The sequence below is a fragment of the Sparus aurata genome, chromosome 14 (assembly GCF_900880675.1).
Source record: "Sparus aurata chromosome 14, fSpaAur1.1, whole genome shotgun sequence".
Taxonomy (NCBI): Eukaryota; Metazoa; Chordata; class Actinopteri; order Spariformes; family Sparidae; genus Sparus; species Sparus aurata.
In genome coordinates this window covers 8,999,105-9,013,866 of record NC_044200.1, presented here as the reverse complement: position 1 = coordinate 9,013,866, position 14,762 = coordinate 8,999,105, and the positions used below count along the sequence as shown (strand labels likewise).

At 44.2% G+C, this 14,762-nt stretch overlaps 1 protein-coding gene across 2 annotated transcripts in view; it reads left to right on the top strand.

Annotated features, from left to right (window-relative positions):
- The window catches only part of rerg (RAS-like, estrogen-regulated, growth inhibitor), a 46,651-nt gene extending 41,148 nt beyond the window's left edge, over positions 1–5,503 (top strand). For both annotated transcript variants that reach the window (XM_030440813.1, XM_030440814.1), the window contains 2 exons: positions 1,616–1,689; positions 4,126–5,503. In XM_030440813.1, the coding sequence (XP_030296673.1) occupies positions 1,616–1,689; positions 4,126–4,536 (485 nt within the window). In that variant the 3' untranslated portion in view covers positions 4,537–5,503. The remainder of the gene's footprint in view (positions 1–1,615; positions 1,690–4,125) is intronic.
- Positions 5,504–14,762: the final 9,259 nt, after the last annotated feature.

Below are 14,762 nucleotides of genomic sequence, written 5' to 3'. Positions count from 1 at the left end.
CTTTTCAGACTAGCTAGAGGTGAGGCTTAGGTCAGTGCGGGAGTCAGCCATCACAAAGGCAGATCCTTCCTGGTCCAAAAACCTGCTGAAATAACCTGAAGCGCTGGTAGGTGATGATCGAATGGAAAAGGAAGTCAGGAAAAGTGAAACATGATGTCCTTTTTAAAAACGCCTGTCTGAGCCAAGGAGAAGCCAGCATGTCTCCTTGTTTTTGAAAATGCTTCTTTGACAGGTCACTGTATCAAACCAGGCAGCAGTACTTAATGGACAAGGCGGCGGTGCAGCCGACCTAGAAAGGTCTAGAAAATTGCAGCGTGGTCACAAATTTGATTCTCATTGTTTATTTATTGTGAACAAACTGAACTTTTGGAAATCATTTTTTTGTCCTTTCATGGTTTATTTAATAGTAAAAGTGACAGGAAACAGGATGACAGAAAGAGAGTGCGGATGCTGATATGCAGACCTGGATCATTGTGGCGAGGACACAGCCTCGGTACATGTTGCACATGCCCCGTCAACAGAACTACTGGGGTGCCCCAATAACTGTGAATTTAAACAAGTCATACTTACTTTAGCTGCTCAGTTTATTGATGTATAATCTACCAGCTGATTAGTAATATCCAATCACATTAATGGATCCTACTGTCTTACATTGAAGCCCTACAAGCTGTTTCCATCAGTCTGCACTGTAAAGCCTGACAAAGTGACTTTTGGGTTGACTTATTTGGTAATTCTGAGGTAGTCTGTTTGCTGACTTAAAAAAAAAAAAAAAAGGAATGTCAACTTTTTACATTTTACAGCGCATTAAACAAACTTTAAGTTAACTTTGGAAATTGTGCTGAATGAAGGCACATTTCCATCAGCTGGTTTGTCGTGAATTAACAAAACACAAAGCGTAGTTTCATCAAAAGTTGAAGGCTGTAGTATGCATGACTGTAATAAACAAGACGAAGAGCAGAAAAAGTAAAGGTCATGAAGTGGGGAAAAAAAACAGTTGTTTGTCAGCTGTAGGAAAAAAGAAAACTGCTTCTTCATCTTCTACTTTCCTTGGAGTGGAAACAGCTGATCATTCAAGGAGTTTAATTGCTCGCTATGTCCGAGCTCAGTCCGAAAACGTATTTCCCTCTCCCGTGAAGCGCATTTACATTTAGATAATGGCAAAAAATCACTTAAAGGAGCTTAGAAACCTTTTTGTGAAGTTAAGATTGCTGTGTTTATCTCGATGTCATCAGCCTTCTCTTATGTGGTACTTGAAGATGATGAAACACCATTACCAGCTACTTTCGACTTTTAGTCAATTTCTTTTATTGTCGACTTGCAGAGATTTAATGTTCATAAATACTTACAACAATCTCTGTATCCTTCCAAAGTGCCGCCTCAAAGAGCAGAGTTAGATACAACTCCATGTGCAATAAATAGTTTTATTCCTTGACATCAGGGCCCGTAGCTATTAGCTAACACAAAGGCTTTGCCCGTCAGAGAACAAAGACATATTTTTATCCTTCTCCTCTGGTCAATAGTAAAGAAACTGCGAGTGAAGCGATGAGACGCTTCATTCGTGCAAAGAATTTTTTTTTAAAGAAACGAATGAACTCTTGTCTTTTGTGTCGCACAGAATCAACATACCGCCATCAAGCCAACATTGACGATGAGGTTGTCACCATGGAGATTCTGGACACTGCAGGGCAGGTGAGACAAACGTTTTCATTTGAGGACTCAAACAGAAACATAAAGATCCGAGCTCCTTACCACTGTCTTCAACTCACCTCCTTCATTTGACAAGGGGTTTCATTTCTACCATTAGAGGACTGTAAGTGTATGAACAAACTGAAGTGTCTGCAAACATAACTGATGCTTAAATCCGGTGCCTCCAGAGAAATGTGATGGGGTGAATTAAAATGAGCTCACAGAACAGTTAGAGGGGACCCCTGTCTGCTAAATGCCTGTGATTCAAACTCTATGCCCGCTGGTTTGTAATGCAGACCGTCTGAGTCAGCTGATTCTGACTCAGGAAACAGAACGCTCCCACCAGAGCCTCAAAACACGCCAGCTGAGTAACACTCAGAGTGACCGTCCTCTGTGTGTGAAATTACTTTTCGCAAATCTTCATATTTCCACACAATGTATTACAGATAAAGACTTTTCAAATGGCAACTTGTGTGCAAAGTTGTGGCACATTTATTTGCCTGATGCACTGTGTGGTTACGTGAAAAACTGAGTTTGATCATTTGCCTGTAGCTCTGCTTAATTCCAGTGAGGAGAATCTAGTGTGACAGGTGTCTGTTTTTCTGACATGGGTTGTCACTTGACTCATCGTCAGTTACGGCTGTAGACTGCAACCTGAAAATGAAAATAACCCACATTAGCCTTTAAAACCCCAATCTCCTGCATTGTGGGTAACGTAGGCGCCCTTGAGGAAAATAAAAGTGTAAAATAAAAGAAGGTGATGTCTGCTGCGTCCTTTCTTAAACTGGCCAACAGAGTCACGATGAAATGCTAAATCAGTGGAGTAATTTCTTATTGAATAGTTTTTCCACCAAACGTTTGGTGCATCCCAAAGAAGTCGGGATCATCACATCAAACATGGGAAGTGTTTACAAAACCAAGAGCAAAAAACACCTATAACAACACCTCGTGTGCTTATTTCTAATAATTTATATTTATGTGTAAGATTTAAAAGTATTCAGTTGATCCCAGTAAAAAGAATACCAATGTTCAAACCCAGAGAAATGTGTCCTTTTACTCAAGCTGACACTGTATTTTGTTTGGTCGCTGTAACTCAGGAAGGGTGTTGGTGAACAAGTAACGTGGATACATCTTCGAAACATCTCCTCGTCGTAACCACGATGGCAGTTTTCATGAGCAACGATGGTTGTTAAACAATGAAAACAACAATTCCCATGATCCCGCCCTACTCGTGTATTTTGTTTTCATAGCAGCAGAAATGACACACTGCGCGTTTGATAGACTTCAGCATTTACAGTTAAAGAGCTGAATCCACTTTTTATGGCAGTTGAAACTGAATGCTCACGTATCACCTCGCTGCCTTTTCCAGGAGGTATCTGACAGTTATTTTGGAAAGACCCTCTTTAGCGGGAGTACATACAGTACCAACTGAATGGCACTTTCTGCTGATTATTTGCAATCTGACAGGAGCTTTGCAGGGTCCTGGTCATGAGGGAGAGCTTGCGTAAGACCTCTGGCTGAAGATAAATACGCTGCAGTGCTGCGTAGGTGTTCTGCCGGCGGCTGATTTCCCCAGCGACACTTGAGCCAAGTCATGTCTCTCTCATTACTTTGTAGTCTATTTTCAGCTGGCATCAGGATGAGGTCCGTGCAGACACGGCCCCTCCTGATTCCGACTCCACCGAATCATTGTGCCGACGCTATCGTGATTTGTGGAGGTGGAGTCGTCTCCGTGGCTCATAAATCCCAGGTTCAAAAGTTGGCCAGGTAAACAAACGTCTAACTTTCTGGCTTTTTTTTTAAGCCTCCCTCTATCAATAACTATGAGATGAGGATCTGTGTGCCTCCCTGCAGACAGGTTGAGATTTAAAGTCTGCCACACGACCAGTTATGTCCTTTCTTGACTGAGCAGACTGTTTCTGCTTCGGCATGATCGAATTAGGGGCACATGCTTGAGTGTTTACTTTCCTCAGATGGCTGCAGGATTAAATGGCTGGTTGAAGAAGGTGTGGGAGAGAGCAGAGACAAAGAGTCCGGAGACACAAATGCCTCTTCATAAAGAAACTAGATGTGCTGTATATACTGCAAACGGCCAACACAGAACATAATAAGTTCTGATGCAGCTGGATGTTGAGATTGGTACTGGGTCAATGCTCGGTAGTAACTGTAGATCAACAAAACTACGAGTCGATTCTTTACTGTTCTAACTGAATAAATGCATTTTCTTTTATACAGCAGCAATAATGTGGTCAAGATCTGGTTAGTTTGACACAAAAACAGCAGTGGAAAGTGGAAAGATTAAAAAGGGCACCGGAACAGAAAGGGTTCTGTCCACTGGATGGGCACTGTAGAGGGCACTTAATCACGTTTTGTCCATTTCCTTCACACCCACATCCACGTTTTGTGACTTCATCACCAAATTTTGTGTCTCCACCTCAGGAGGACGTCCAGCAGAAGGAGGGCCACATGCGCTGGGGCGACGGATTCGTCATCGTGTACGACATCACAGACCGGGGAAGCTTTGAGGAGGTGGGGCCGCTCCGAAGCCTCCTAGAGGAGGTGAAGAAGCCCAAAAACGTGCCCCTCGTCCTCGTGGGCAACAAGTCCGATCTGGACCACATCCGGCAGGTCGGCACAGAGGAAGGGGAGCGCCTGGCGGCCGAAATGGCGTGCGCTTTCTACGAATGTTCGGCGTGCGCCAACGAGGGCGGCGCCGTCGCCGAGGCCTTCCACGAGCTGTGCCGCGAGGTGAGGCGCCGCAAGGCCGTGCAGGGCAAGGCCCGACGCCGCAGCTCCACCACGCACGTCAAACAGGCCATCAACAAGATGCTGACCAAGATCAGCAGCTAGGGAAGAGCCGCGCCACCGCCGGATGACACAGGAAATGTAATTTTTCTCATGTAAATTGTCGGCTCTGAAATGGACGAAATGTGACAGATGTAGTGTGGAACGTACTCTTTACTTATTCTCTGGTCATTTTCCATTAAAAAGGACGCTCTGGGAGAGGTTCACGATGTTGTCACTTCAGCATGGGAGCCTTAAAGGAGGATTTCTCACCCAAACATTCGATCAAAAATAATCCTGGACACTGGTGAGATGATGAATCATTAAACTGGTGAGGTTCTCGCTTATCCTCTCCCCTAACTCGCTTTGATTTAATAAATAAGCCAGATGGCAGTCTGACAACGATGCATGCAAGCTGTCCTGTTTAGCATGCGAAGAATCCGAGCAATTTATTGATGTCGAACGCGAAGAATCGTAGTTTCCTCTCCGTTCCTCTCTGTCTGTAGGGGGATATTGTGTTGTGTAACTGTTCTGCCAGCGGTGGTCAGAGAAAAATAAGATCAGAGAGCTACTATTAGATCAAAGATAACACACTGTACTTCTCACATCGCTACCCAAGGAAAATCTCCACAGTCGTCAACGGCTGTCCGTCAAACGAGCCCTGTAATGGAGTCCACGGTGTTCTGTTGACATTAAATGTTCTGTAGTGTTAGTCCAGGATGTTTTCTTCAAGATCTCCCCCTCATGGGAACCAAAGCACAGGTTCAGAACATTTCAAAGAGTAGAAGTGAATATTTTTGGCCCATTTTCTCTACACCTACACCAAAAGGTCCATCCTGACATGTCACAGTGCGGGCATGTTCCTCATGGCTGTAATTTGAGAACAGTATACTACAGTGTGTATGATACGGTACAGATCCCAAAGGCATCTACAGTAGAAGATACTGCATTTGTTGAAATGTAATGTTTTTTTTTTCTTTATGTATGTGACCAGCTGTGCACTTGTAATTAAAAACCAAGATATATCCCGACAGTTTTCTCTTAATGAGTCAATATGTTTGGTGCAGGGTTTGAATAATAACCATTGTGATGGACATGGACGCCCTCAGGCGGACCATCAAATGTCAGATTTACATAGTGGCGGACACTCCGGCCATCTGGAGATTGTCTCCGTGCAGTTTAAGATCGTGCTTGCGAAGCTCATTTGCAGGCAGGGGTTCATGTGGCTTTCATCGGCAGCGTATTGTGTCAGTTTAAATCTCAGCAACCTCCATTTTGCACATCATACAAAAATTGCACCAACAATAAAAGAAGACTGTAAAATATTCTGTCAGGTTTTACAGCCTTTTTCAGCTTTAATGAGAAGGCAGGCAACACAAGGCTAGAAGCTGACAGTAAAAAGAACACTTCGGGTACTCCATGACTTGTTGACATGGGGTAGTTAAAGGGCCCATACTGCAGATTGAGACACCCACGTCATTATAAAGACCGTCTAGCTGCTATATAAATACTATGAAAGTGTCAGAATGTATTCAGAAACTGCCTTTAACCAGCCATCAGGGCCCCTGTAAGGCTGTGATGTCACAACTATCAAGTTCCCGCCCTAAGCCACGCCCCCAAAGCATGACCAGGGATGCAAAAACTGATGCAGAAACACAGTGGGCGGTGCCTGCTCAGGCCTGTGAGAGCTGACCAATCAGAGCAGACTGAGCTTTTTTTGGGGAGGAGGGCCTTAAAGAGACAGGGACCAAAACGAGAGTGTTCAGGCCTAGGATGAATAGAGGTGGTGCGGCAATGGACAGCACGGGAAAGATAGTGTTTTGGAACATTAAGGCGTGTAAACATTTTCGAGGAGACTTCCAAAATAAAAGCATGGGGAGCGAAAATGAAAAGTGAAAATCATTCTTCGGCTGAGCAATATACCCAACTTCAGCGTGGGCGGATTATTATACAAATATTAAATAACCTGTTTCCCAACCTTACCTTACCTCTGAAGTTCTAATGCTGGGTAACTAAGGAAACTTATCACATACTACTATATTAAGAAGAGCTGTCAAACACTTTCAAATGACTAATTACTAAGCGAATGTAGTAGAGCTAAACGATTTCTAACTTCTATTAATCATTCTTTTTATGTAATACGACAAAATATACTGTACATACTGTACTCCTACCATATGTACACCGATTCAAATGTGATCTATACACATACAGATATTTGCTCTCTCTCTCTCTCTCTCTCTCTCACACACACACACACACACACACACACACACACACACCTCAGAGAAGTGGTTTCTTTCTTTATCATGTTACACTCAGTGCTGTGGTACAATGCTGGGTGTATTCTTCTGCAGCTCACTATTACAGCAGTCCGGCACACCTCACTTCAAATGTTCGTCTCTACCGCCTTGGCATACTTTTCACCTTGATAGCCAAGAAAATCAAACGTGTTACCAACTGTGACGCTGTATTAAAAAGAGGAAACGTCCCACCGAATACTCCCTGTTACTGCAAATAGCCCGCTGACTCAGGGAGGGGACACAAAAACAAGAACGGCTTTCTTTAGTCCGGGTGAAGCAGAAAGGAGTGGCCCAGCTATCTGGCAGATAATTACTAGAGGCAAAAATCCCATAATAACCAGGGGAAGGAGCCACAGTGCTCCTCCTCATCCTGACTGGTCGGTAACTGTAAAGGACTATTCCAGAGCTTTCTCATCACCTCAATATGAATTCTGAGTGCACTCCTTGTTGGTTACAAACTACACGGAGAAAAACTTTGGATTCGTGAAGGTCATCAGGGGGTGAGAGTGTGTGTGTCAAATGTGTCACACACAACGTAAAGATGAGTGAGGAATTTGTCTTATTTTTCACGTCTGACAGCAGGTCGCTCAGCTCCCGTCAGCCTCCAGCAGCTCTGAATCCCACTGGGGCTTTGACTCTCGGACCAAAGGCTCATCCTGCAGATTTGACGCCCCGGGCGGCCAGAAGTCTCACACAGGCACCCAGTGACGCGCACGTCGCTTCTTCAGAGCAATAGGAAAAAATATCTCTGAAAGCGTTTTTCTGTACTTGACATAATGTGATCACTGCATTCCCAGACTATTCTGTTTTTGTCCTTGATTAAGTTTGGAAAATGGAACACGAGCGTTCATTTGGCGTCATTTTTCCGGTCACCTGTTGGACACGCGTCCGTTTCGAGCTCGCTACCGATTCCTAAGAGAAACATCTGGCTCCCCAGCTGCCAGATGCTCCACTGTGTTGGACAGCTCGATGTTAACTAGCCAGGCAGTGAATAGGGGGGTTTATACTGGAACATTTCAGCTGAAAACAGCACTCAGGAATGAGACTGATGAGTGAGGTGTGACAGTGTTCAAAAGACGCTGGAACATGAGAAAAGTGCAGAGCCAGCTGGAGTCACCGCTACAAGCAAACCCTTTCACATTACAAAAGTCATTTGATCCATAATAATAGTAATTAAAAAAAAAAAAGTTAATACAATATTAGCTCTATGAGTGTGTGTGTGGCCTCCAGTGGTCACACTGTCCTGCTAAAATTGAAAAGGAATGTGTTTAAGACGCCCCAGAAAGTAGGGGTTAGGTCCTCTTCATTTCCTGTCGTGCTGTCGATGCTCTGAACGTCGGCACGAAGTAGGATTGGAAGTTAAAGACACCGTGGGCCGACCTATTGATCTCCATCGACCTGATAAAAAGACACAAAATCTGGTTAGTTTGACACAAAAACAGCAGTGGAAAGTGGAAAGATTAAAAAGGGCACCGGAACAGAAAGGGTTCTGTCCACTGGATGGGCACTGTAGAGGGCACCTAATCACGTTTTGTCCATTTCCTTCACACCCACATCCATGTTTTGTGACTTCATCACCAAATTCTGTGTCTGGGTAACGGTGGCTTCGGGACCATCTGCGATGGGTTAAATGAAGCTATCTATCTAGTGGGGATAAATAAGGAAATCACTGTGGGGGGGTGACATGGGGAAGCACAGAGGATTGATCACACACACGTCTCATCTCCAGCAGGGTCTCCGCTTCTGCGTAGAGGTGACGCAGGCGCTGACGGGCACCGAGACGCGTGACTGCCGCTTGCCGCGGGTCTGACTTCACACTGCTCTCATCCCCGACATCGATACGAGGTAGCCGGGAGGAGGAGGGGGCAGTCAGAGACCAAATGGTGGGAGCAACAGTGGAAACAGAAGGAAGGACGAAAACACTTCTCGACCAGAGAAGGAGACGAAGATCTCCGCGACGAGAGTCCAACGCCTGGTGAAAGTTCGCGCCCGGCCTGTGGAGAAATGTTTCCACACCGGATGAGATTTAGCTTCCTGTGTAGCGCTGTTGTTCAGACACGTGGCCGGAATGTTCAAACTCGATTAGCAAAGAAGAAGAAACCTTGGATGATATTCTAAGAACGCTTTCAGCTCATCCACTGTGAGGGAAACCATCCAGGACTGTTTCCCTCTCAGTGGGCGAGAACAACCGCCAATCTCATCTCAAGGTCCATTTAGTAGTCGCTCCGGTCACGTGATCTCCATCGGCTGATTTGTTGAGTGTTTTGGATGTGCCGTCTTTCACTCTTCCAGTTTATTTTCCTCGAGCGTTTCGAGGACTTCATGTTCTTGCCGGCCTGAAAATCGAGCTTCAGGGTTCAGTTGTGAGCTTGGAAACGGCGCACGAGAAAAAAATATGCCACAAAAAAAAAAAAAAAAACGTTTATGTCGAGCATTTTCCCTTTTTTTTTTTTCCTCCAAACCACGGCCCGTGTCCCTGCCAGTTTGAATTGCCAGCGCGACAAGTTTTTTCAGATGCAGCTTTGCGTTGTTCGGCTGTCCTTGGACCGAAATGGCGGACGCATTCATAGACTTTCGCATTGTGCCCAGAGAGGAAAGCACGTACCATCTCTCCGGTGAGGCGGCGAACATCTCCGGAGGGAAACACACGTCTCCAGAGCGGAAAATAATTCCCATATCCTCACAGAGGCCGATATCCCCATACATCCTGTTTTGATATGCAATCATGGGGAAAATGAGCTCTACAGTGATTTTGGTGCACTCGTACACAAAAATAACCATAGGAGAGCTGACAGGATGAATGACGGAGATTAAGACGCGGCAGCAGATAATTAATAGCCAGCAAACCGAGATAAGCCAGTCAATAAGTGAATTTTGGATGTTCACATGTTTATTTTTTATTATCTCGTTTGGAAGCAGATGAGTCCTCGAGACACTTAATGAAATTTTTCCATTTTAAGGCCGAGCGGGGGAAAAACAGAGGAGGAGCGCATCAGAGCTTCATAGCAGAGGAAATGAAAGGCCTACAGAGAGGGGTAACGTTCCCTCTGTAAACAGGCCGACCCTCCACAGCTCTTCTCCCCTCTTCAGCCCAATCCCCTACAAACAACACATACTTCTTCCCCGAGTGGGCTGGAGATACACTGACAGGCTGTTTAAGTTCAACTTCCAAGAGTTTATTTCCAAAGTGCCATACAGTACATCCGCTTTTTTGGGGAGAAAAAAAACATCACCGCCTCAGGTTTATCATACGGTGACTTTTACATGTTCTGCATCATCCAGTCGTCTGTGGAAGTGTTGGCGTTACGTCAGCTTCACACTGTCTCTTCCCAGTAACTGTCATATTCACCAACAAAAGCATAATAAATCATGAAAGCTCCGTCGATCTAGAAATTGCCTTAAAATTAAGATGTGGTGCTTTTTAATGGTCATGACTGATGTAATTTTGCCCCGTGGCACAAAACAATTAGATGTGTCGCTAATTACAGGGTAAAAAGAAATGTACATGAAATAAAAGCTCAGTCTGAACCCATGTAAATGTCAATTGATTATCTACTTATCAAAAAGCATTTTTTAAGGGTTAGGGTTAGGTGTTTATTTGCATATCTGTCAGTATACAAATGTGACGTGTGATCAGACCCGAGCACAGGCATACGAAATAACTCAAATAAAAATAGCAGTCTTCTCGCAGACGGTCTTGTTTGCTGTTACAGATCATTTAGAATTCATCAGAGGAATCACAAGACTGTTTCATAAACACTTAGTAGTCACTTTATATTATAAGAAAACAAATTGGAAACAGGAGACCCATGAAAAAATTAAATGAAATTTGAAAAGCGCATTCCTGCTCCCAAATGGGAAAAGTGTTTTGATTTTAAACAAATACCTTGACTTTTTTGGAAGGCACACTCATTTGCTTTCTTGCAGATAATCGCCATGTAGGAACAATGTATTAATATAAAGCCAGCAGCTCCCAATATTTATGCTAAGCTAACCATCTCCTGGCTATAGCTTCATATCTAATGGACCTCATCTAACTCGGCATGAGAGCAGTAAAGCCTGTTTTATAAATGGAACCTTTCCTTCAAGGAGCCCAAATTCTTTCACTGGTAGTTTTGTTAAAAAAAGTTATTGAACGATGTCTTCAATGGACTTTGCCCAACACATCCTAATCCCTGAATGACTCAATGTCAATTACCAGTTACTCCCTAAACGACGTACACTATGATTTCCAAAAAGCAACCCAACCTTTGTTTTCGCTCAGGCAATAAAACCACTTGGTTAGGTTCAGGAAAACATCATGGTTTAGGTTAAAGTTGCTTCTGTAGTTCTGTTACGGACATGGGTGAATCATGTGCAAAACTGAAGGCATTACATGTATGAGTCGTAATTTCACTATATTGGAACATTTAAATAACTCATTCTTCTATGGTTTGGCAAAACTATATTCTAAACCTTACTTCCTCCTTTGCTGCTGTAATCATTTCTACGACCACTGGAGGTCGCCACCTAACAAGAATTGCCATATGGGTCATAAGAAGCTGCATTCACTGTCAACATATATGGTGGTTTTCCTGATGAGGACCGGCTGAAATGTATCTCTAATAAAGTCATGTGTAGTGCAGCATACAAACCATGTATGGACTGAAATATAACCCGCAGCTCATACCGTACATGCCAGTCATATTTATAGTGGGAGAAGCGGCAGTTTTACCATATGTTATAAGCTATTTCTCATGATAAACATACCATGCGGAGAATCTCCCCTTAAATCTACATTCAGCGCTCTCAGTGTGCTGCGTAATTTACTCACGATGGCATCGCGCCATGCAGATAGTTTTGGATTTACGTGCGGACATTTTATCTATCTTTGGGGATATCTATCTTTGAGACACCCGCCGTCGGCTCAGCGGCATGGACATGAATGGAATGGAGAGTTTCCATCCGAGATGCTTTAATCCTCACCAACCGAGGAACTGCTTCCAAGCAGACATGTTTTTGTGATTCTTTGGCCACCTAGAATCCATTTGCATTGCCCACCATTGTGTGCAAACGTTGCTTCATGAAAACCTAAAACTATATCCGTCTGAATACAAAGAGCATGCGAGAAAATATTTGTTTTTGCATTTCAGAAATCCCACTTCCTCCCGACCTGTTGCCACATCACAGCAAAGGCATCAGACGGGAGTTTAACTTGAGACAAGAGGTGGAGCGGGATGTCCGACGATCGCGTCGTGGGTCGGTCTCTCCCCGGCGCCTCCCGTCCACGTGTCTCTTCATCCTTGGATCTCTGAAACTCTCCATGTGTGCCCACAAACACTGAAATATGTCAGCAGTATAAGTGAAATAAACTGTGGAGACCGAAGTAGAGGACTTCCACCTCTCCGTTTCTCTCTTCATCCTGTGCTCGATGAAGCATTGCAGTTGCCATGACAACCAAGGCCTTTCCCTTGTTTTTAAAGACACTCACTATGGTGACCAGGACGTTTGTTGTACTGTGGGAAGGTCTGAGAGGGGGATCAAGGGTTTCTTACACACACACACAAACACACACTCACACACACAAGCACGCACGCAATCGCAAGCGCTCTCATAAAGTGCACTTACAGGTACAGACACACAAACCCACCCACAGTGGTTAAAATGATGTGATGAAGGCTGTGATGCATGCTGAGACCTTCAGGGCCTGACATATAAATTGAGCCGAATAAAACAGAGGGGAGGTTAAATATAGAGGCGCCACTCCAGCCTTTAAAATCAATGCTCTCTTTCCTGCGGGCTGGATAGTTACACGCTTCCACCTGCAGCGGCGGGGCTGAAACATCAGTGCTCAGGAGAGAATGAGATTCACCGTCATCAGAGGGAACTGGGACATTTCCAAACAACGGCGAATGCTTTTTATAGAGTACAAAAGACCGTCGGGTTCCCAGGCTGCTCCTCTGAAACTCCTGTAGTACTACACTACACACAATCAGTGGAGTTGTTGGTGCAATGACCTCAGACCATCAGGTGGCAGCTTTGTACCTCCCTCCGTCTTAAGCGCAACCTTCAGAGTTGCTGCAGATTTTTTGGTTTCACACAGATCAACAGTCAACTTCCTGTTCACATTTACCTGTTCATTCGGGCCACTACCCAATATGACTAGCTGCTCAATCTGAGTAGTGCATGCATGAGTACGTCTGCCATCTTGGACAGCTGGGGGCGCAACCCCCAGTCGGACAGACCGCACGCAGAACTGCTGTTAAAGTGGACATTTGTTCACGCTGATGATTATTTAGGAACGGCGTTGCATGGCTGCCTGTCGTAGCATAGCATATCTCATCAATTATTGTCCTGAGAAACATGACACGTTGTTTTGTTGCCTTGTGAAACTGACTTTTTATGCAATGAGCAAACATGTTGTCTCTGTCCGCCCTGGATCATTCCCGGCCAGCGCTGGAGAACATATCTGGGCCTTTAACTCGACTGGACGTTTGACTTGCTTCACCAGCTAGCTGCTAACAATAAACAGTGGATTTACCAGGAGTGTTTGATGGAGACGTACGCCTTCTGTCAGACACACTGAGGAGGACGGGCGCTGGTCTTGTGGAGACACAGCTATTCTCTTAACTGTCGTGTAAGAGTGACACAAACTGTGTCACATATAGGCAGTGTGAAGGTAAACAGTGTGACTGGAATAGTTGAAGGAAAATGGAATACAAGTTTCTTTAAAGACACTTTAGTCTTATGAACCTGTTTTCTTTGTGCCGGTAAATTACTTTCACGGGAAAACTACCCGATGTAACAAACCAGCTTTAGTACGGCTAAAGGCGTCCTTTTCATTTAATCGAAGAGTGTGCAGACACATTTCTGCCTCAAGAATACAACTGATTAAATGTCCACAGTCGAGAGAGAGAGAGAATGAGGATGGATATGAGGGAAGATGGGTTTGTTTAGGAGGACAACGCCCCCTTCTGGATCTATTCTTCACCCCTTCTGCTCTACACTTGTGATTTCTATCCAAATACAGCTTGTTTGTTAAAAAAAAAAAAAAAAAAAGGTCACAGAATTCATGAGAATATTTCCAAATACTTACAGTAAAAGCAGTGTTGTGGCGACGGGCTATCGGTGAGCAGGTGTGCTCACAGGCGTGGCGGCCGCAGGCAGGCAGAGACCTGCGGCAGATGAGAGATTCGACGTTCCACCTTAAGCACGCACGAAAATCCCACTGGCAGCAGATTAGCATCAGGCTGCCAGTGGTCTGGTATGCAACACGTGTCTCAGATTGGGGAAAAATGTGAAGCACGGGACAAACTGTGAGGACGTTTCAGGGTGCGGGGCACCGGAGATCAGAGGTCGACTAATCTGAGGTTTAGAAGAACATTAGCAAACCGTAATATCTTTAAAGTCGATTAAGATCAAACATTCTTACTGAGCATGGCAGCTGAAGATCATTTCCAGGAGGAGCGTAATGTAATGCTGTCTAATGCTTTTAATGTTTTATCCCTGAACCATCTGGTACCTCCAGTGCTTTTGATTGGAGCGAGGGTGGTCTGCAGTCTTTTGTAGACTTAACAAAACGCTCCTTTATCGTGAACGTGTCCTCACTCTATTATTCTTGAAGAGACTGAGAGCAGCTGTGAGGACAGCAAATGATATCAGGCTTTAATTCACTGACTTGTTTAGAGTTAAAGCCACTTAACATGAGGTTCACTGTGACGGCTTACAACTCCACCGGACGTGATCTTTACTTTTGTTTGCACACAATCCTCTGAAGAGATGAATCAAGACGTATATGTGGATTATCAGTGTTGGGCAAGTTCCTTTCTAAATGATATATATTACATATTACTAGTTATCTCCATTTGAAAGTCATATATTACGTTACAGTATTCCTGTCTGCATAGAGTAATACATTACTTATTAAACTAATGGTAACTTTAAACAAAATACCGAAGTAACCGATATAGAACAATAAACAACCTGGATCTTTACAGTCTGATATATTTT